Source organism: Vanellus vanellus (genome assembly GCF_965231255.1).
Source record: "Vanellus vanellus genome assembly, chromosome: 1".
Lineage (NCBI taxonomy): Eukaryota > Metazoa > Chordata > Aves > Charadriiformes > Charadriidae > Vanellus > Vanellus vanellus.
Genome location: NC_138905.1, coordinates 101,322,837 through 101,345,980, shown reverse-complemented (window position 1 = coordinate 101,345,980; position 23,144 = coordinate 101,322,837). Strand labels below are relative to the sequence as shown.

Here is a 23,144-nt window from a genome sequence, read left to right as displayed (position 1 = left end):
GAAGACCAGGAGAGAAACTGCAGAGGCCCAGATGTTGTCTTATCACTGATAGCAAGGAGGAGAAAAAAAAAAAAAAAACATAGTTAAAAAGAGGAAATGCATAGTTAGCCCCTATGTATAACCAAGGCAAGCCATTTCCTTAGCAGCAGCCTGTCTACTTGGAGTTGTCACATTCAGTCAGCCCCATGACAGTCTCATTACATCTTTCACTCTTCCATCCTCTCACACTTCATCTGCCCCCATTTTACATATCTGGGCAGCAACAACACAGTACTCATATAAAAACATAATGCAAGACCACTGCACTTAAGGAAACCTGCAAGTTAGAGCAGTAAGACACACCAAGCTATGAAATTCCAGTGCTTGCCTTGCTAACATATCCCACAGCTCTGCTGACTGACAGAAAATAAGGACCAATTTCAAGCTTGAGTAAGGCTTGTGAGAACATAAAAGGATAAGACACTAAAAGCAAACAACGTCCTACCTGTTAAGTATATTCATTTAACTGTCAATTTCTTTTACACAAAAAGATCCCACAACAAGGAAAATTGGTGTGGTAGTGAGTGCTTTGAGGAATTGGCAACTTAATATCTAGTAATCGTCACTAAATTAAACAGAAGTATCAAGTACTTTCATCATTTTGCAAGCCCACTTTCTACTCTTCAAGCAGGAGAATATTTCTCTTTCTGATGCATCTGTCCACTGATGGGAAGTAGTGATTGAATTCTGTTTTACTCTACTTGAGCATGCAGCTTCTGCTTTCCCTATTCAAGTGCCATTATCTCTATCCACAAGTCATCTTCTATCTTCTCCCCATCCAGCAAGTCACTGGGTGCATCTTTAGCTGTTGGCCAGGGTCAACCCACCACAGTCCATCTTGGTGCCCAATGTGTGACTTAAGATAACGACAGGTTTGATCTGAGCACATTATAGTTGTCAACTGGCCAGCTCCTGTGCTGGTCACTGAGCTTGATTACTCTACTGCATATTAAAGTCCAGTGCTTGTTAGTGGTTGGGAAAGGTAGTGTGGGTTTTGCCTCCCCTGGGAAAAGGCAAAGCTATTCGTGGGATTGTCTTTGCTCAAGGTCCCAAGTGCACTTGGTGGGTAATGTGGAAGGATGAGGAAATCCAGCATGTATTTCAAGGACATTTAAACTCAGGGGAAAATAACCCATGGTTTGAGTTGTACATTACAGGAACAGTACAGCAGTAACCACTTGAACCAAAGGAAGATGAGCCATGTGAGGAACCAGGTGAGTGTGGCGGTGACCCAACTCAATGGGTCTTGGCACCCAACTATCCAATGTGCCACTTCCCCTGCACTGAGAGACCACTTCCAGAGATGGGTCCCAAGTCATCCATGGTTCTTATCTGGGGAAGGGGCATGGGAGTAGGGGGGCTATGGAATAGGAGAATAATATCCATGCACATGTCATGGGACAGGGGATGGCAGTTAATGACATACCAATCTGTCCTCCAGAGATTATCACAAACCTTGCAGAAGGAATACGCACTATCACCTCAGCTCATAGGCTCATATCACCTTAGCTCCCATTTTGATCAGCAGCTTAAGCTAAAAAAAAGCAACTGGATTCATATCAGAGCAGCTGAGATGTAGACAGATATTCCGTACTGCTAACTTGCCTCCACAAGCATATTAACTGAGAACAGTGACACTTTGAATTACCACAGCAAGTTTTCTAAAGCTTGTTTCTCAAAATTCCTTTAAAAAAAAAAAAAAAAACAACAAACAACAAAACCCCACAAACTACTAAAGAAATTCCTTTCATATTTTAAATTATAAATAACCTCAAGCTAAGGTAATTTCAAATGATGCAGAAAATTGAATAATTAAATACAATAACTTTCCAAAGTTGTCATCTTCCCAATCTAGAACAATGAAAGTGGGGAAAAAAATTGAGGAACTATCCCTAACAAACATATTTTTTCCCTAATAAACTATTATGATTTAGATAATTTATACAGGTAAGAACTGAAAACAACTCCTGATCTTATGAAGCTGCTGCATTCAAGGATGGCTTTGTGTGGATCTGCCATCATTCAATGTCAGAACCAGGTCAGATTTCTTCCAGAGCAGAGACAACAGATACTCTTTAAATATTTATATTCCGTTATACAAATGTACCTGAGAATGGCTTCTCCACAGGAGAGCTTGGTGTGTGAAGAACAGAGAAGTTCCTAAAAAGGAGAGCAAAATGATTACAACTATTACAAGTATTAAAATCGGGCTCTGAAGAATCCAAAAAACCTCAAAAAAACCCACATGCAGTAGAATATGGTGCTTCATCCCACAAGCAAGTACCAACAAAGCTAACTTTGAGAACATAGCTACACAAATTTTCATCTAGATCTGCTGAAAAGCAAAATGTAACAACTCAATGAACAATGCACTGACAGAAGGGTAACATTTTCAGTGCCTGCGCATCATCACAGGATAATTCCCATCCCATATTATACAGATTCTCTAGCTTTGCAAATTGTAACAAAATTGATCTAAAGCACAGATATGGCCCACAGCATTCAAATGGGATTCATGAGATGAAGAAAACTTGTTAAAGAGTGAAGAGCAGAGGACGACTATGTCATAGCAGACGAATCTTATTTAAAAACAAAACCCCAAAGAGGCGTGAGTGAGAGGTGGCAAATAAGATAAACTGTCTAAAACATGCCACTATAGAAAGAAAGGGCATTCAACACTGCTGAGAAAATTATGGTAGGGAGGCAAATCACATCTTATGCTATTTTGGAGAGACTGCATTTCTTGAACTAGCAATATACAAAACAATTGATCTCTGAAATATGTATGGAACATACTACATGTATTTTATATGTTGCATTAACAACATTCAGTTGTTCCAGATATTATATCTGTCATCTTGAACTCTTCACGCTTGTTGAGGTGAAGCAAAATCAACATGCCCACAAACTCAGAAATATGTAAAACCATGTAGTTAAGCTAGTATATCATTTAGCTAGCAGGTCAGCACAAACGTAAAGGACTAAGAATGTCAAAAATCCCATTTTTAGGTATGAGAACAGAAAGAGTACTACAGAGACTAGGAAAAACATGAACAATAACTGCATTAAGTCTTTACACTCTAGATTTAGATCAAGAGCTACTTAGCAGCCTGTATGTTATGTGATCCAAAGTACTGGGTACCAGCAAGTCCAACATCCAAAGTCATTGAACGAATAAGTTTACTTCCATATCAAAGTACAAAACAAGCACCTTTTACGCTTTTCACTGTCAGAGTTTACATTAAATGTTCTGCCTTTGGTAGAGGCTTTTATGGTATAGAATTTTTTTTTCAGTCATATCAAGCTCTCACTTTCCTTAAAACATAATTAAATAAACCATTTAAAGCTGACCCTCCCCATAAAGTTTATTTAATTTTCTACCATGATGTTCGTCGCTTGACCTGTTTGAATTATAATTGTAAGAACACAGTATTTTAGTTCTATTGCATTATATTTTGAACAGCAAAACAAGTGACTGAACAGAGAAGCAAGCATATTCAGCAAAAACCTGAACAGCATCCTCTCTGCCAGAACTGCAGTGTAGTTAACAGGTGCAGGAAGTATAAGCAACAATTGTAATGTCTTGAGACTGAAGCATACAAGTGTTTGTGAGAAATAGCTCTAGGATCATCAGTTCTTCTGCAACTAAAAGTTACTACATGACTAGATGTTCAAGCGAGTTTTGCACTTTCCAGCCATGTTCCTACACTTCTTGTGTTTCCAAAAAGAACCCCTAAAATCCAGTGAGTTTGCTTCAGGCAAGTTTCCTTTGCTTGTCTCTTCCACTGTGGGAGTAATTTTGGGTTTGTTTTGTTTTGTTTTTTAAATCAACATTACGGGGAATATCGACTTTGCATTGCTTAAAGACTTACAAACCGGCCGCCAAACACCCACAGCCCGAGGCTGCTACTACGGACACACACCGATGTTTTTACCACGACACCGGAGCGGGGCTGGAACAAACTGGACCCGAGCTCCGCCGGCCGAGAGCCCAGCAGGACGCTCGACCCGACCCCGGCGGAGCGGCCCCCTCCACCGCAGCGACCCCACCCGCCAGCCCGCCCGGGAGACGCCCCAGCCCCGCCGAGGGCAGACCTACTCCGGAGACGCGAGCACCCGGAGAAAGCACCCCTCAGCCCTGACTGCCCCCGCAGCCGCCAGCCTCGCCCCCCTCTCCCACCGCACACGCCGCTCCTGAAAAAAAACAGGCCCCGGCCGGGCAGGGCCGCACAACCAGCCGCCTCACACCAGTAACCGCGGTGGCCAGTAGCCCCCCAGAGCCGCCGCCGCCCGCCGCGGCACTCACCGGTCGCCCGGCGGAGGCGCGAGGCGATAAGGCCGCTAACGGCTCCGCGCCACGCACACTGTCCCCGCCACGGCGGCAGCCGGCGGGACCCGGCGCTGCCCCGGGCGGCGGGAGGCCGCGGCCGAAAGCGGGGAGCGGGGAAGGAGAAAGGGAGGGAGGCGGCGGTTCTCCGCTCGGCTCCGGCGGCCCCCCCAGAGGTCACGTGCCCGGCGCCCCGCTCACGCGAAGCCGCCCATTGGTCGAAGCCGAGATCTCCGAGGTAGTGGGGACGCGTAACCAGACCGGTAACCCCTGGTTACCGCTAACGGGCGCCGGGAGGGGACAAACTTATCAGCGGCAGCGGAGCGCGAAGGCAGTCGATGCCGACGTTCGGGCGGAGAGGGGCGGGAGAGCAGGCGGGTTGCTAACCAATAGGAGCAGGCGGTTTCCCCGGTGCCCACGGCGGATCAGCCAATCAGCTGTAAGGGGGCGAGGACAGCTCGCTGCCCCCGGTCCCCCCGCCCGAAAGTAAACAACGGCGCGACCCTACAATAATGCCCACCGCTGGGCGGGCGCTGTCGTCACCGCTCGGCCCCTCTGGTGCGGGGTCCTTCGTGGTTTGCGCCCGGGGAGGATGCCGACGGACCCCCGCTTGCCCGGCTGCTGCGGCCGCCGCCCCCGGGGCCGCCCCTCAGCGCTGCCCAGCCCGGCCGCGGGTCAGGCTGGAACCGCCGGCGGCGCTGCCCCCGGCACCCTGCTGACGCTCCCGCAGGGCAACGCTGCCCGGACAGGGCCCAGCCTCCCCTCCCTCGCCTCACCGCTGCCCCTCCCTCCCGCCCCTAGAGTCTCGTCCGGCCCCGCCGCGCAGAGGAGCCGCCGCGCAGTCACGGCGCCGTGCCCTGTCCCGGTCCTGGTCCCGGTCACCCCCCGGTAGCGATGAGACCGCGGGGCAGGCGGTGCCTGCCGCTGCTGACAGGCCTGGCGGTGGCCATCGCCCTCGCGGAGGCTGCGACCTGTGAGTGAGGCAAGGCGGGAGGTGTGGGGGGCGAGGAGGGCCGGGGCGCGCAGGCCGCTGTCCGTTAACGCCCCTCGCGCTCCCAACCGCCCGTCCCTCAGCGCCGGGGGGGCGCCTTGGGGCCGGGGGCGAACTGCCGCCCGGGGGGGGCCGGCGCTGTTCCCTGTGGGAATGGGGAGGGGGGTGCAGCAGGCGGCCGCCTCAGCGGCGGTACGAAGGGCCGCCCTCCCCGCCGGCCCGGTGTATCGCCTCCTGCCTTTACCGGGTAGGTGCCACTGAGCCGCCGCGGTGGCGGGGCGCCTTCATCCCCTGGGTTTCGGCTGCTTTCTGGAAGCCAGCCGTCACTGTTGGGGCAGCTGAGCTGGGAGTCTGGTCGCGGCTCGAAAGCTGTTTGCGGCCGAAAGCGCAGCTCTGGAGTTCAGGGGAAAGTGTGCCTTCAAATAGCACTTGATTCACTTAGAAGAAAAATAGTCGGTAGATCATGGTCTCAGGAGAGTGGCATTATTGTGGAGTCCAGTCAAGCAGCCCTGACTCTTGATAAGTTCAGACCTATCAGCCTGGGTAAGAACTACTTGCTGTCACAAATAAATACGAAGATCAAAGCTTAGGTCTTCGACACTACAGTCTTTGAGCATAGTACTTAAAAGAAGACAACAGGTATCTGGAACAGGCAGAATTGCAGCTCAGAGTAAGCCAGTTTCTGACGTGTTTTACTAATGATTAAACAGGTAGAAGAAAAAACTAATGTTTGCTATTCAAACTTCTGTTTGAATGCTAGGGTTTCTGACTATGACGGGAACAGTGTGGGAAGATGAAAGTTCATTTTATAACATTTCTGAGCAGGCCCTAAAAATAAATATTCTAATAAATATTTCTTAATGTTCTTTCCTCCTCCTTTCATCACGTTTTCTGTTCCATTTATCTTCCTTACTGCATACCTCGTCAGTTTTCTCTTTTATGAACAGTGGGAAATTAGAAGTTGTCCTACTCATGCAAAATGTCTGTGGTCCATGTAGTCTGGTTTCCTATCCATGGCTCTGAACAATGCCAGGGATTTATGGAATGGGGCGGGGGGAGGGAGAAAACAGAAAGATCTTAATAATGCAGCTTGTACCATTTAACAGCCATAAAGGAAGTTGACTCTCAGCTAGTCTCAGTACAGCTGTGTTTGGTCCAACATCCAGTGTTCCAACCCGTTTTGGATAAGCTGGAGAAGGAACAGGGAAACGTTAGCAGTTGGTTGGCTTTATTTTGTTGGCTGCATAAAACATGTCACTGGTGAGCATTTTGGGAGACTCTAGTCACTGGAATTATGGAGCTGATTGCAATATAACAGCTGTACAAACAGATGATGCCACTTTCTACAGTGGCATCACATGTCCTTTTTATTCAGTTTATCGGGTCTTCTGAGATTCTAGGAGAGAGGACTAATAGGCTACAACTGCTTTCCACAACTGGGGTAAGCAGCTCTAAGCTCTGTTTAACTAGCCCACTTAAGGCAGGTTTATAGTTGCATCTGCACTACAAAACAGCTGTAAGAAACAATTTAATCTCATTCTCTCCCCCCCCTTTTTTTTGTCTTTTTAGTAGCATTACTTCTAAATAGGTGATTGATAAGTAATCACTACACAGTGTCTGTACAGCACTTACTGAAATCATAAGGCTGTTGAATTCCATAAGGCTTCAGTGATAACCAAGTGAAACACAATGCATTCATGAAGAGTTAACTATTGCTTTGGCAGGGTCAGAAGTGGGCTGGAGTTTCCTGTAATCAAACTGGAAGGAGCAGCAATTAGGGTTTTAATTTTTTTTTAATAAAAGTTCTATTGTAATTTTTGTAAGGAAAAAACAGTTGAATAAATACACTGCTAATTCTGTGCATGGGAATTGAAATATTCACAATAAAAATACAGAATTTGCATTGAGTTACATGTTTTATTTAAAGTCAGAAGTCGTAGGAAATCAGCTTAGGAGAAGGCTGAACTGCTGGGATGTAGGGGAAAAGACCTGTTTCCATTACCCCACTGTACTGAAAACATGAGGTAGCACTGTTATATCTGGTGTAATGTCCTCAAGAACATTGCACTTAGAATTTTCTCGTGCTTTATTTACTGAAAAACTGTGTCAAAATGAGAATGATGTAGCTGAATGTCAAAACAAGATTGTTTTAAGTTAGCTACAAATTAGGCCTCATCTACACCGCAGAGCCTTTGCCCCAAAGCAGTGTCAGCATGCTTGCGCTGGTAGAAATCTCCAATGTAAACAAAATCAGCAGGTGCAATGCGCAGTTTTACTATTCAGTTGTCAATCCTTTTGCCTCAGAACAGATGGTCTTTATGCATCTTTTTTATTATTCTGCTTTTATGTAATGACAAATACAGCCATTTGCCCAAATTAATTAAAATGACACTGCTAGCAACAGTTGGTGATAAATAAATTGTCAAAATGTTTTCCTGTGTATGCTTCCAGTGCAGTTAGGGCTCAGAAGAGCTCTCATGAGGCTTTTTTTGTCCTGTGATCTTGCTGTGGTTTTTGCCAGTCTCCCAGCAGATGATAGGTTAGTGATGGGCTCATGGATTGAGAAAAAAGGTCAAGGAGATCCACAGTGGCAGCAGTCTCCAATTTAGTGCTCCTCCTAACTGCTGTATGAAGGACACATAGCAACCAGAGAATCCAAATCTTTAAATATGTTGTTAACAGCCCTTGAGATATACTTATGGCATACCTTAAGATTTGTGAAAGCAGGAAACTGCAGAAGAGGAAAGCAGGCTTCAATCATTTCTTTTGTGCCAAGAATTTCTGGAAGTGGGGGTCCAGAAAGTAGCGTAAGACTTTTCTTTTTCTGAGCAGTTTTCTTGAGGATCAGTCTTCACCTTACAGGGTTCTTTCCATTATCTAGAAAGATCACCATGTACATCAATGTGTATGTAAGAAGAAATGAATCCTCAAATACCAGACTGTTGCCTGCTCATATACTTAGTAGTAGGGAAGGGCACAAACTGACTTCTCCTCCTTGCATTTCTAAGCAACTTGCTGGTTATGCTTGAAAACTTGGAAGGTATGCTGTAGTAGGGTCCAACTTATTCTTGGGAAATCTTACCTATTGCCTTACCAGAAAGATGAGTCTTAGCAGAATGAAAGCAAGTAGGTCAAAATTTGAAGTGACAAGCTTATCCTACATCAAATGGATGCTGTAACAGAAGGGTTTCTTCAGGTGAAGAATTATTATTCAATGTTGCAGCACTTCAGAGTGCTTCAGTTGTGTTCCTCATCACTTGATGGAGACCTTTAGTAATGTGTTTAGGATGGTATGGTTTTAATTGCATCTGTCACCTGGAAGCTATTCTAGCTGCAAGTTCTGGGCCTCATTAGCCGCTCTTTCTAATAAGCATTTTAAGTTTTTTCTTTCCTGTTAACACACAGACATTGGGAGCCTGTTCTCTGACACTTGGCTGCTGGCATGTCTCATAAAGGCACTCTGGGTTTGAGATATTACGTGCTCATAAACAGTTCTGAATTGACTAGGTATGCTTGAATTGATCTTCTTCATAGACTAGTGATAAATATGTATATACAATGTATATAGTTTGTACTGCAGGTGTCATGACGCTCACACAGTTGTGCTAGTCTGAGAGGTTAAGTTGTGCAAAGGTTGACAATATAAAGGCAGGTGTAGGAGTGTGGTGCTGGCTAGTTAACATGTCAGCCATGCTCTTTAACCCTATGAGCTGGACCATTTCCAATTACGGGCATCCATTATTCTCTTAATCACAAGGTATGTCCAAAAATTAAACTAATGAGGTAGTCTAATGTAGTTGCTGTTCCCGTAGTGTTGTGTGCTCTGCTAAGAACATCGAAGCAAACAGACATCTTTCATTTTTAATATAATTTCTCAACTCACTTATTTGTTAACCATTTGTGTAAAAGTCACTAAAATGACAATAAGAAGCTACATGAAAATTAAGTAATGACACATAACATGATGGATCCGAAGTATAAAAGTTAGCTGGGGTTGTTATTTTATCTTAGTAAATTGTGAATGTATTTATAGGTGGTCTGCCTTGATATTTCTCAGGATATCATTCTTACCTTTTACTTTTGTCTTGTTCTTTACAATTCTAAAAAATAAAATAAAATTGATGTTAATTACATTTAACAGATAGCCTGATTTTATAAGACACATTTTTGGTCTCTCAGAAGTTAAGTAGAATCAGCATATTTACTTCTAGATTACCAATTCAGATAATATAAAAGGCTTCACAGCATTTTCCCACTTATTGGTCACGTATCTCTCTTTAGAATATCCATAGCTAAAAAACCCCCCCAAACACAAACCCAAATCTTGTCCTGTATATGACATTTAAATTATGCTTCAGGCATAGCATTGCACAAACTTTTTTGGTGACTCAGGATTTTTTTTGTCAGAAACGGCTACCCCATATACAGAAAACAGAATCGTAGGATTTCTTGCCCACATTTTCCAAAATGATTGCAAACAGCAACTCCTGACTAAGCATTTAATTCAAATTTTTGTGTTATATTCTCGTATTTGTTAAGTGCTTACAGTGTTTTTCAGCTGTTAAAAAATAAATAAATAACAACAGAGCTCCTTTGTTTCTACAAAGTTTTATCCCAGCAGTATGCCTCTCAGTTCCTGGTGAGGAAACGTCGAGCAAATTCTTTTATGGAAGAAAGTAAGAAGGGAAATTTAGAAAGAGAGTGCATTGAAGAATTATGCAATAAGGAGGAAGCCAGGGAAATCTTTGAAAATAATCCTGAAACTGTAAGTATATGATGAATATCTATGATATAGACAGTAGTTTTTTGCAGAGGGAAAGCTGAAATTACAAAGAATTCACGCTGCAAGGCTAAAAAAACCCCACCATGCAGACCAATAACTGGTTTGAAATTCATTTGTGTATAGATTCTGCACAATTAATAATGAAGACTGTGTAAGCAAAGAGAATAGTTGAGTAGATATTATTTTAATTTCCAGTACGGATCACCAGTTTTAGACCACAGTTGTCTGCAAGCATTCCATGTGGGGAAACTCTGTTGGCTTCAATTAAAATTTTACACGGAGGATGCATGGCAGTGCAGCCCTTTTAATGAAGGGATTGGACATATCACTGCGAGCTTTTTTGCTAGGGGTGAGAATTCTGTTCCTCAGTTTATTCCCACTGCATGCTATTTAATATTAGGTATATTTTATTCAGTTTTGTACTATAAAAGGATTACTACAAAATATATGTGGTTACAATGAATTCTTGTTTTGCAAACTATGTTAAGTCCATGTTCTGTCTTTGATAACATTGCATATATTTGGATATACTGATTGTTAAGATTAAATAGTTTCAGTAATCAATAATCCGTTGTTTTTAACAATTTCTGGTTTAGTAACAGTTTTCACTTTGGTATGAATTGTATGTGAGATGTGCAACCTGTTCCAGGATTTCTTGTTTATTTTAGGGTGAAAAGGGGAAATGAAGGAGACTACTCCGCATCCAATGATGGCATTGGGCAAGATTCTTCCATTGAAAGAGACAATTTTCAAAGTCATTTTGACACCCAATTCATTTTCATTGCCTTCACTTTGAAAGTGTCCAGTTCAGTGCAGTATCTTAATCTCTCCACTGAGTCTTGTGTTTATTAAATAATCTGGTGTCTCAGCCTAAACAATAATGATCTAAGAAACTTGGTCTATATTCTGCGAGTCAGAGTGACTTTTTCTTTTTTGCTTCTTTTGTAGTTATAATACCAATATATTTTAGAATGTATTCAGTGATATATTTTGCTATAATTCTATGTACCTTAAATTTTTCTTACTCTTTGTTTTTCTCTTCTTTCTGCAGGAGTATTTTTATCCCAAATATTTAAGTAAGTACAAAAAACCTGAACAATTCTAGTATATCATTTGTTGGTCTTCTTATTTGGATAATACTAGTTTAGTCATTCTGCCCATAGCGCTTGAATGATTTCCGTGCTGGTTATAATGCATAGTAGCTCCTAGGCAATTCTGTGTGCTTAGATCCTACCAGAGGCACTAAGAAGGTTGGTGTGGGATCAGCTGTCCTTAATATACCCAAACAAGTTTTCTGATTCAAGCTGTGAGAACAGACTCTTTGAAGATGCCACACATAAGCTGTTGTAACTTCAGTTTAAATAAGTGTTTGTATCATAAGCAGATTGTGTGGGTTTGCATTTGCAGGCTGCCTTGCCTCCCATCGAGCAGGGATTTTCAGGGTTACTGCAGTTACTCCAGATTCTCCAGCTGACCTGAGGGCTTGTGTCAATGGTAAGTGCTGCTGTTAGATACTTTACCTAATGCACTCAGATCTAAGAACATACACGTAAATGGCTCGAAAGCAGTTCACATAGGCAGAAAAAGAGGCAAATCTCCATTTAACTCAGGCAAACTCAATAATTTGGAACAGAAAGTGACAAAAAATATTAGGCAAGACCAAGCATTTTCAGAGCAAGTTGTGTAAGTGACCATTTTTAACTTTATAAAGCATGCTGGAAAAGAAACATAATTAACTGCAAAATGGAAGGTAGAATTCTTCCCGAAACATAAAAGTGTGTCCTACGCTAACCCACCAATATTCCCTTGTATGTCCTCTGTACTGTACCATGTCTTTAATAGTTATGCCTGATTCTTTGCATCTCAGAAGTCCTGTTCTGTCAGTTAAGGGAAGAGACCATCTGGTTAATTTACCTTTATGCCACTCTTTGGCCTGTAGTTACATTCTAGCCCTTCATGAAATGGGTAACATTACCAGCTAAAAAATTCAAATATTAGCTGGAAGACATAGTCATTGACTCCAGACACAAGAAGGTCACAAAGCGTGAAACTTGTGATGTTGCTCAAATATTTTATTTTTTATGCCTATACATTCATATGTCCAGTGTGAATTGTTTTATCTAGTAAATTCATGGGAAGCAATCTGGACCTTATTCAATACTTGTCACGGTTGAAACATCTCTCTAAACCTCTTAAACCTTTACAGCCAGGTTACATCAAAGCAGCTTTCAGTTAGTTTGAACAGGGATGCTGTTTTTGTCATTGAAAGCAACAGAAGGCAAAAACATCCTTAATAATTACACTGTGCATGGTCATGGATGAACATATTTTCCAGATCACTTGGCCAACATGACTACTGTCACAAACTAAAATGTACTGCCATTCATATCACTCTCTCTCATTCTCATTAGAGGTCCTGGGAGGAAAGGATTTAGCAGAGTTGTGTGAACGTGCAGTGTTTCTGTATTACCCAGTGAAAACACCTAATTTACTTGATAGCCATTGTATTTCTCCATTTGGATTCATATTATAAAATCAAATAAACTGTTACTATTGGTCAGTCACCAGGATAAAGAAGAAGTAAAGAGGGTATGTGTAAAATTTTCAAGTGTTTCTAAGGCTGAAATGTTCAGTGAAATTTACGCACGTTTCTGAAAAGAAGCTGGTGCTGAGAAAGTGGAATTCAAAATTCCCATTAAAACTTACAACCTTTTTTTAATGTGTTTTCATTGAGATGAAGATTTTTTGATACCGATATCAACAGATTTTGGTTTTAATTTTAAAAGTTCTATCTTTCTGAACTTATCAATCAAAATTGTTTTGATATTGTGAAAATGAAAACTCCAGTTTTGCTAATGAGAAATAATTAAATAATTATAAGAATTAGTTTATAATAATACAGTAAATCATTTGAATCTCAAGCTGAAACAAGTCAAAGAGTAAAAATAACAATGCAAACAGAATTGAAAAATAATTTTATTGTTCTCATATTTGTCCAAATTATTTATTTCAGAACACAAATGAACACACATTTAAGGGGACACATTTCTGGATAAACAATTACAAAAATTTGTGAATGTATTGACTTTTTAATCCTCATCTAAGAAGGAAAACGAAAGTTTTCACAGGAATAGAAGACCATTTTTCATACTTTTCTAATCCAAGCAGGTATCTAAGATGCACCTTTAAGTCTCTAAACATCTGTGTCCCATAAATCTGTGTACTTAATTGCTTTTGAAAATAAGCACTTATAACATCTATCCAGCTCACCATGACACATCTCATGGATACCAGAACCTCTGAGTGCTAGAGGACACAGGTACCACAATACATTTCTTGCCACCTACCCTTTCTATTGCAGGCTGAGTATATCTTCCAACATTTAGTTGTCACAAATGTTTATCAAAAAGCATTGCTGAGTAGTAGGTCAGAGGGCACCCTGAATTGGGAAAAGAGGAACACAAGTCCCAGTTTTGGAACAAATGGATGCTACGTTACTGTACTTGCAGTAACATCTTAATCATTCATCTGTGGATGTTACCTCTGTGTCTGTCTAGTCTTATCCATCCTGTCTTGTCTTCTTCCTCTGGTGTATTTTACCAGTTCTCCTTTTTTCACTCATTGGTTTCCTCAATTTTCTTGCCCTTTATATCCTTAACTCACCTCATTCCATCTTTTCATGTTTCACACTGCCAACCCAATCCATCTTCTCTCAGTTCAGACTCTCACAAGCCATCACATCCTTTTGATCAGAAACATTTACAGACAAGTTTGTTCCCCAGTTGCCCACTCTGAGGGTAACTACACGTGTATCACTTATGAAATACTTTGCTTATACCAAGCTTATAACACACTCGTTCCTGGACAGACAAAAGCAGTAAATAATAAAAAAAGAAAAGATGTGGGGACTTGTAGAACTTACATTTGGAAATTGCTGTGAAGGATCCATACATAAACCCCATTCCTTTTATTTCTTCTGCACAATTTCTTCTGTCAATCTTCATGTGCAGCTGGCGTCCATTGGTCTGCAATATGAATATTACGTGACATGCAGCACCTGTTCTAGAGGTGCTCTGTAGTTTTGGAGCTTGGCTGGTCTCTGGGCTTTTGGATTTACTTGCAGCATAATTTAATTAGAAGCAGAATTAATTGACAAATATACTAACACAGATATTGTTAAGCTTTCTTAGTCACAGAAAGCTAAACACTCTATGGGGCTCAGTTCTTTAGTTCTTTTGAGTGAAGTAAGAAACATTTAAGAAATCCAGTGAAGCCTTAGGTGCAGAATCATAGCAAGTTTCGGTCTTCAGGAACATTGCCTTTCATTCCACTTTTTTGAATCTGAATATCATAAAAATCCTTTCTTCTTTTCAATCTGTTATCTGTTCTTTTAGGGCATTACTGTTTTTTTGTTTGTTTGTTTGTTTTAAACATGCCTCAGAATGACATCCCAGAGCTTTACAACAACATAATGTTAAAAGTAGAAACTATATTTGTAATGTGTGGAGGCCTGCAGAAAAATAATCCATAAAGCTGCCAGCATATTCAGAAAACACAAATAGAATGATGTTTTACGTGGTATGTGGATGTAAAATTATGAAAGTGGTGGGAAAAGTTAAAAGAACTTTATGTTTTTGATCAGAGCAAAAAAGGCAGTGAATTCTGTATTCTCTGCCACAGTCTATGTACTTTGAGCCTTGCTTTCTGAGGTCTTGCCAGCATGTATAAAGAGTCTTCAGTCACTCTTTATGATCAAAATTTGTTTGTCATTGAAGTTAATATTTGTAAAAGGTGACAGTGTTAGACACTGATGTATCCAGTCTACCTACAGGACCTGGACAGCCAAGGTAACGTGAGGCATTAGTTTGTCTGTAAATGTCACCCTCCTTGAGCAGAGAAACTAATCTGTGTAATCCTGAGTTCTTCGTATTGTTGAAACTTTGGTATTTCTAGTGAAATTTGTGGTAACATGATGGGAGAGAGCACTGTTCTTTAAAAAGTGAAATACGTTTTCAAAATGTAATGAAAATAGTATCAAGTCTGTACTTGGTGACATCTTGCAGGGATTAACATGGCTTAGTGAGTAATTTCTTTCTGACAAAGAAAAAGTATTTGTGGGTTTGTTTTTTCTCAGTTACTTGCAAATTCTTGCTGACAGAATTAGCAGCAAGACGGTTGTAGGGTACTTGATGTTACACATCAAAGCCCTTTCCTATTTCATGAAAGGTGAAAAGTATCTCTGGGAAGAAAAGAAGAAAGACAAAAATGATCCTTGAGGAAAAATAACCCCAAATAACAAGTATTTCCAATGTTTCCATCCCACAGAAATTTCAAACCAGTGTAGCCCTCTGCCATGCCATAAAGATGGATATAAGGATTGCATAGATGGACAAGCCAAATATACCTGTGTGTGTAAACCAGGATGGCAAGGAGAGAAATGTGAAGAAGGTACAGTTTCTAATCTCGTTATGATGTTAGTTCTCAGAGACACAATTATAGTTCTACTGTTATTGAATAGTATCAGATCTTTAAGTATACCCACACAGCTGGTCCATGAATGCCTTCCCCCGAGTAGAGATTTTTATTTTGTTTTCCTTCTAGATATAAATGAATGTGAAGACTTAAATGGAGGTTGTAGCCAACGGTGTTCTAATTTACCTGGAAGCTACCGTTGTTTATGTGAAGATGGCTACTTCATGCATTCAAACAAACGGGACTGCGGAGGTAGGAAGTGAGACTTAAGGAGGACATCGTTACATGACAGTACATTGCCTGCTGACTAGAGAGGAAAGATTTTAGTCCAGTAGTTCCGTAAATGCTCTAAATCAGCAGAAGCTTGCATTGCCTCTGAAAGATGTAGTCCTGCTTCAGCCTGGCTACTCATTCCACCTACAGCCTTACACCACTGCAAACATTTATGTAACTGTATAGTGAACCAGATCAAGGAACTGAGGCAGGTTAAAACCAAGTCAGGAAAAAAAAAAAAAAAAAAGGAAAGAAAAAAGGGGTAAAAAGAAGAAATGAGACTATATGTTAGATTCTGTTTCCTTACTAGAGCTCTGCAAAGCTTGTTTTGGTCACTACCCAATTTTACATACCCTTTAAGCATTCTGAAACAAGAATCTAGAGTGGTGCGACCAGCTAACTGTTACCATGGAAATCCTGTCTGGTAAACACTGGTTTAGGCTGAATCACTCCTAATTAGTGATGCTGCTCTTTTGGGAGTTTGAAGTTCATTGGAGAAGAAACTATTAATGAATCTGAAAATGCTCTTAATGGAGAGAAAGATTTGTCTTTTACTCACCCAGCACAATTTTTTTCTGTATGTGCATGTGTCTGTTATTATTGGCCATGACCTATGTGCTTCATTCCATTCCAGATAAAGACTATGTATTAACATAATTAGCAACTCTTACTGCATAGTTAGAAAAAAATACCACCTCATTCCATTTTACTATCATATATTTTATTGCTGAACTATGCCAACAGTTTTGGATAATGGTAAATTCTGTAAGAGGCCAGACTTGAGGGCACCTCCTGCTGTCATTTCCTTTAGTCTTTTTTTTTTTTTTTTTTTTTTTTTTTGTGTGTGTGTGTGTGTGTGTGTGTGTGTGAATGAATAATTTCCAAAGAAATTCTGGAAGAACAGAAGGTTGCTGTTTTGTCAAAAAAGGCAAGAAGATAAGTTTTTTACAATCTCTGCAATTCTTGGAAAGATACTGGAAAACTTGGTTAAAAAAATAATCAAAGATAAAAATACACCAATATACTGTAGTACCTAGAGTACTAGCTGGGTCATTTGATAAACTGGATTTAAGTGTTTCATTACATCCAACTACAAAATTATACACATAAGAGTTTGGAGTACACATGGTAACTGTAGGAAAGTAGGCCGAATTCAGAACAGCTTTGACGTAAAAAAAGTTTTGGGAATCCTAGCAAGCCAGTAGCAGAATCTGTTCTCCCTGTGCAGCACCATTTCCACAACTACTACAAAACCACTGAGAAAATTAGAATGATTCCTGCACATACAAATGGGAATTGAAGTACTAGCAGGGATCTGATGTTTTTCTGTCTACAAGACATTTAGTAAGATTGATACTATATGCCGTATCCAGTTGTCACATCTGCGTTTTGAAAATGACATTGAAAAATTGGAAACAACACAGAAGATAGATACTAAAATGGTTTGAGGGATGGAGAGACAATGAGGGACTTGAACACCTGTCAGCACAGCCAATTAAAAGACAATTGTGACATGAATTGATCATAGCATGTAAGAAATGCTGATAGGATTATCTCCTGTCTTTCTGGATGTCTTTTTCTAAGATAGGATTTTGTTATGCAGTCTGGTTTAGCTTATAGGAAATCTGCAGAATGTTTCTCTGCCTTCCTGGACGTGCATCCCTTTTCATGCTATCCATAGAACACATAAAAGAATGAGAAAGACAGGCAGGCAGAGAATTCATTTTTCACTGAGGGCGTGCAGAAGTGCCTTTTAGAGACCTCTGGAAATCTTTATGGCTATAGCTTAGTCTGCTATGAAAGCATAGTAAACCTAGCAGTTTTTCAACCTCACTTAGTTTGCACAGTTTTGTATGAGTTAGGAAAAAATGATATGTGACAAAGCAGCTTGGTTTTAATAACTTGTTTGTATTTCTAGATATAAATGAATGTGTGTTACATCCAAACATTTGTGGGACAGCCACCTGTAAGAACACTCTGGGGAAGTACGAATGTGAATGTGCCGAAGGCTACACATATAATTCAACTTCCAAGACCTGTGAAGGTAGGTCTTTCCCCCTGCCTTTTCCCTTTCTTTTATCTTCCTTTTTTTGTTGTTTAATTTTTTGGTTTTAATCCACTGCTATACCAAGCTTTCAGAGGCTCAGTGTATAGTATAGTATATATATTCAGTCAGGCGATATTACATGTAATATGTATAGTTACAATGACTTACTCCCAGCTGTTGGAGGGTTTACAGTACACTCCCATGTCTACTGTATGCCAGATAACTTTCTCAGTTCATGGGAGCTCTCCTGTCCCACTGGAGAGAGAGGACTTTCTGTCCAAGCTCTCTAACCAGCTAGCATGTTTCTTTCACAAAACTTGGAGCAGTGTGTTGAGGATGTGGATGTTCCTAGAGTGTCTTGCACCTCGTTTCTAAGCATCATTACAGTCATAAGGATGGAATATTTGAAGTCAATCAGTTTAATATATACCCCTAACTCAAGAAAAGTTATGGCAAAAGCAATTAAGAGTACTTACTTGGCAATTCCAAACTGGGCAAGACAGTTGGGAAGATTTATAAAGAGATAATCGTCAAAAATGAAAAATGTACTTAATCAAGTTGTCTCAAAAACCTAAAAAGCTTGTCTTTATCCATCTGATAGGCTGTTTAGGTGCTTAGCCTAAACTTAGCCTAAACTTAGCCCTCATGGCCAGGGGCTTAGTCTCTGTCCTTTATATGTCCTTAGATCTCAGATACTGGAAAAGGCTTTTCACTGGGGTCATTGAATTCCATTTAAAATATTCAAGTGTCTAATCCTTCCTTGGGGTATATAATTATGCTAGAAAGTAACAGCATTAGAGTGAACTGATCTCCATTCTAGGCTGGAAATGACAACATGACAGTTGTATGAAGGATTTTGTATTAAGACCACACATTTAAAATAAGAAACGTTCCTAAATATCCAGAAAAGGAGCTATGAAAAAAGGAGCTGCACCAGAAGATTCTTACCTCAGGAGCATTCTTTTCTGAAATAAAAATCTGGAAGAAAGAGCTTCAGGACAAAGTTCTGTAGCAATTATAGCAAAGTTGAAAAGTACTGATCTGATAGCTAGCGGTAAAGCAGCAAGAAGCCATTCATACACAGAATATCATAAAATAACTTTTTCAAGTATTGAAAGTATTTACATAATTGTCCTAGAACATATTTTATTTCTCTCTACTTTTTAAAGTTTCTGTTTAGTACACACATCAGAAATTAAATTTCAGTTGTAGAAGAGATATATAAGGGAAATTTTCTACATTTCCAGTTTAAGAAAAATACCTCAGTGACTGATTTTTATTTTAAATGCTGCCTTTATGTTACTGCTCAAAAGGATACAAAAGTAGCTTCTTGCTGGCTATGAATATTTTGCTCCATGGCTTTTCATGCAGCTTTCTTGTGACAAAGCTTTGCACAGTGGTAATGATTACATATTCAGATGTCTGCTTTTTGTCCAGTTACTATGGGATTAAAATGTTACTGAAAATTTTGTGTCCCTGTGTGCACTGAAATGGGAAAAACTTCACAGTAATTAATCTAGTTCTTTCTACTCTTAGTCCTTTCTGCAGATACACGGGTTACAAATTGAATTTAAGTATTATTTTTCTTCTGAAACATAGATTCCAGAGGGTTGCAAGATGAGGACATTAAAACGAGCAAAGTCTTACCTCCTAGAAGGAGGATTATACGGCTAAGCTTTCAGACCTTGTTGTAGACACATTAAATGAGTCACCAAATCCTGTCTAAGGACAAGATCGTGCAGACTGACAGTAATGTAGCCTTACAGAAATACTAAATGACATTAGTTTTTCCTTGTCATATTCCATGTATGTGGCCAAATTCAATTATGTGTATTAGAATAATCATGTTTACATACATCTATGCACAACTATCTTTATCATGACAGATACAATTAGAGTGGAATAGAAGAGGATTGGTTTTTTTTTTCTTCACCCATTCCTAGAAGAATGTTGCTACAATTCTTCATTCACACCCTTTGGGAGACACTATCAGTGGAAGATATCTGTATAGTCCAGTTTTTGTTTCATAGAAGACATACAATTTTACATACAGAATTTGATTATCTTCTTCTCACCACCTTTGCAATTTCAAACACCTTGCCGAAAAAAAAGGGGGTAGTGGGAATGAGTAAGTATGCTTATAGTGCTAGAGGGGTCTGTCTTGCAGTCAGTATCAAGAAGGCAAACCAAGCTGAACCCATATTTTAAAGAACAACCTAAGTTTTGGCATGTCTTTCCCTATATTATTCTTCTTTTGCTGAAGGGGAACTTCTTTTAAAGAAGTGACTGAACCAGTTAAACAGCACAGAGTATGTCTGTATTTCAGGTATTTGTCCCTCCCTAGCACATAGTCTGAAAATTTGAGGCAAGGAATCAGGGTTTCCCCTTCCCACATGAATCGTTTAACACACAAAACCCTGCCCCCACATTCATGCTCTGGGAAAATCACCATATTTCCCTCACATTATATAGAGTAGCTCCCTTCTAGGGCATGGTATGCACCTCTGTTGTGGCTGATTTTATCATACCTTAGCAACTTATCCAAAGCAAGCTATTTTAGCTTTCCACTGAAACAGCTGTACGAACCCATGATGCTGCTCAGATTCATGGGTCTGTGTGAATAGCTTCTACTGACTTTTATAATATGGGACTGACATTTGGACAGATCTGTGGGAAGCCTTTGAAATTGCTCAAACAAACATGCAAAGATGCTGACTACAACTTGGAAGAAAAAAAAAGCGGGATAAATATAGCATAAATGAATAAAACAAACTTTCAAAAAACTTGGTTCCCTCCAGTCTGTGCATGTCAGCATTTTTGTAGCAGGACAATTAGCCCTGCATGGGGACATCTTGCCATTTGGACTGATCAGGGATTCCAGAACATCTGCTGAGGAAGGAGACTTCATACCTATACAAGAAGCTTGCCTGTCCCTCTCCTGCTGCAGTACACTCTGGAGGGAGACCTTACCCTTGAGCAGTAGGTTCATTTTGGGTAATGGAAATTTACACCCCTTGTAAGACTGATGCAAGTCTCCAAGTAATTGATTTAGTGATAGAAATTCATCTGTCAAACTGTGTGATAAACTTTCATAATGACTTCATAAGTCTCTGTTTGTCAGCAGGCCCTGGGCCTAAGGAACATGCTCAAAATGAACTGCTGCTTTCAGAGAATTCAGCACTCAGATTTACTCAGGTGCTGCTGGTTAAGCAATGCTTGTAGTTTTACTTCTCTACTGCTAGGTGTTCAAGTACTAGGAAGGGTACAGGATCTTTCACAGAGAACAATGCCTCTTAAAGTGGCTGAACCGAGTCATGCTCCTCTGGGAAGGGTGCAGGAAGAGAGGTGCTTCTCGGAGTGCCTCTGCTCCAATTACTCTTGGAAGGTGTTAAATTTTTTAATTCCTTTAACATCTCCACAGTGAAGCGGGCTGTAGTGTTGGCTTTTTGGGTGTTTTTTTTTTTCTTTCCTCCTCTCTGTGTGCTTAGGCCTAGGTAGATTTCTTGGCCTTTTCAGATCCCAAAATGATCATAACCAGAATTATTTATTCCCTGCCCCCCCAAAAAGAGGCAGGATAGGAAAGGACACAAAGTGTTCTCTTCACCCATGGCATAGTATAGCTAGGCTATGTTTTGGATTTTGTCATTGCCTCATTTGCATGTTTGCTAGGATGCAAGAACATCAGTGACAAAAGCAGCTTCACATTCTAACACCTTATCTTGTAGTCTTAGTTTTAAATAGATATCAGATTGCCAGTCTTACTAGGAAGTTACTTTCACAGCAGAATCCCTTTCACCAAGCTGAACTTGCAATTTCCTGGGTTAGGCAACCCCTATCAAGACCATAAATAATTTAATGATTTCTAAATGGAAAGGAGTATGCCTGTCAAACAAAAGAGCAAGAGGTAATCTATTGTAGCTGGAGGAAATTGAGGAGTCAAACACATAAACATCAGCAAAATATTTCTTAACAACTGACCAAATCCTGCCACGTGACTAATGCGTGAGCATTATCTCCACAGTGTATGGGAAGAAGTATGAATAAGACTCCAAAATATACACTTAGATGTTGCAACCCACCCTTCTACCTTACTCCCCTAAGTAGTACTACAGGTGACAGAGGCCAAAATGAATGAAACAGGAATTAAGCCATGAGTAGATAGTTGGTAATTTACAGTTGCAGGTGTCTGCACATGTGTGCATGCAGAGTAACACTTTTTAATAGGACAGCTTTCTCAAATCTGAGCAAAGATAAAACTCTTTAACACTAGCAAACATTCACCTCTGAAGAGACTATAGTTTCAGACACAGTCACGATTTAATTTATATGCTTATTATTTAAAACTAATTCAAGTCATGAGGATGCAATACAGAAAACGCTTGCAAAATGTCAGATCAACTTGAACAAACATTCAGTACTCTTTCTATATTAACAATTACTTTTACTCACATAGCTGACATTTTGGATGGATGAAGCACTTAGAGTAGAGAGAAGCAGAATTTCCTGTGTAACCTTTTCTGCAGCTGTGTACCTAAGACCAGTTAGAATTTGAGCAATGCAAAAGCCAGTCATAACTCTCTAGTTAGATTTTAGGAACTGTCTTCCAATATGTATCAAACCATTCCCCATAACAGGAAAGCACACTGGCTACACTTGCTGGTCAAATGCTTGAGGTCTTCCATGTGTCTTCATGACCCCGTGTATCCTCAGAGAACCCTCCCGGGGCAGGCAGTGAAACCGTGTACAGAGCAGTTGATTTGAGCTCACTATTTATACAAGTACCGTGATCTTAATGCAAAGAACTCCCATCTTGTTTCTTTTCCTATCCCTCACCCCCTTGCAGGAGAGAGAGCTCTTCTAGTGAAATGGAAACAAGGAGGTGGTGGAGCTGGCTGTAGAGTGTTAATGCCATGTTGGCACAGCTTGAATATACTGCAGACTTCTGTATTGCATCCTATGCCTTTCAGTAGAATGCCCAAGACACTTGATACGCTTCTAGCGTGCAGTGCAATCATTCTTATACTTGCTAAGCTAGCTCAAAATGGCATTAAAACCCTTTCCATAAAGAGGAGGAGGAAAACCTCACTTGTATTCCATCAGCCTGCTACACAGCAGATGGTTCTCAGCTTGACAGAGCAGAGGTAAGCAATCATTCTGGAGCTAATAGAAGTGACTTGGGAGAGTTCTCAGTAGTTCATGCAAAGAGGGAACA

General features: G+C 40.6%; 1 protein-coding gene and 1 long non-coding RNA gene across 2 annotated transcripts in view; one reads left to right on the top strand and one right to left on the bottom strand.

Annotated features, from left to right (window-relative positions):
* Positions 1-26: 26 nt before the first annotated feature.
* Positions 27-4,415, bottom strand: LOC309683759. Its single transcript, XR_014270238.1, has 3 exons — positions 4,346-4,415; positions 2,147-2,199; positions 27-45 (listed from the first exon to the last, which is right to left on the bottom strand). It is a non-coding gene; the product is annotated as an uncharacterized lncRNA (long non-coding RNA).
* An 845-nt stretch (positions 4,416-5,260) lies between these two features.
* The window catches only part of PROS1 (protein S), a gene marked incomplete at its 5' end in the record, with an annotated part of 31,721 nt that continues 13,837 nt past the window's right edge, over positions 5,261-23,144 (top strand). Inside the window, 7 exons of the mRNA XM_082488317.1 lie at positions 5,261-5,339; positions 9,965-10,122; positions 11,192-11,216; positions 11,548-11,634; positions 15,466-15,588; positions 15,742-15,864; positions 17,804-17,929. Coding sequence (XP_082344443.1) covers positions 5,261-5,339; positions 9,965-10,122; positions 11,192-11,216; positions 11,548-11,634; positions 15,466-15,588; positions 15,742-15,864; positions 17,804-17,929 — 721 coding nt within the window. The remainder of the gene's footprint in view (positions 5,340-9,964; positions 10,123-11,191; positions 11,217-11,547; positions 11,635-15,465; positions 15,589-15,741; positions 15,865-17,803; positions 17,930-23,144) is intronic.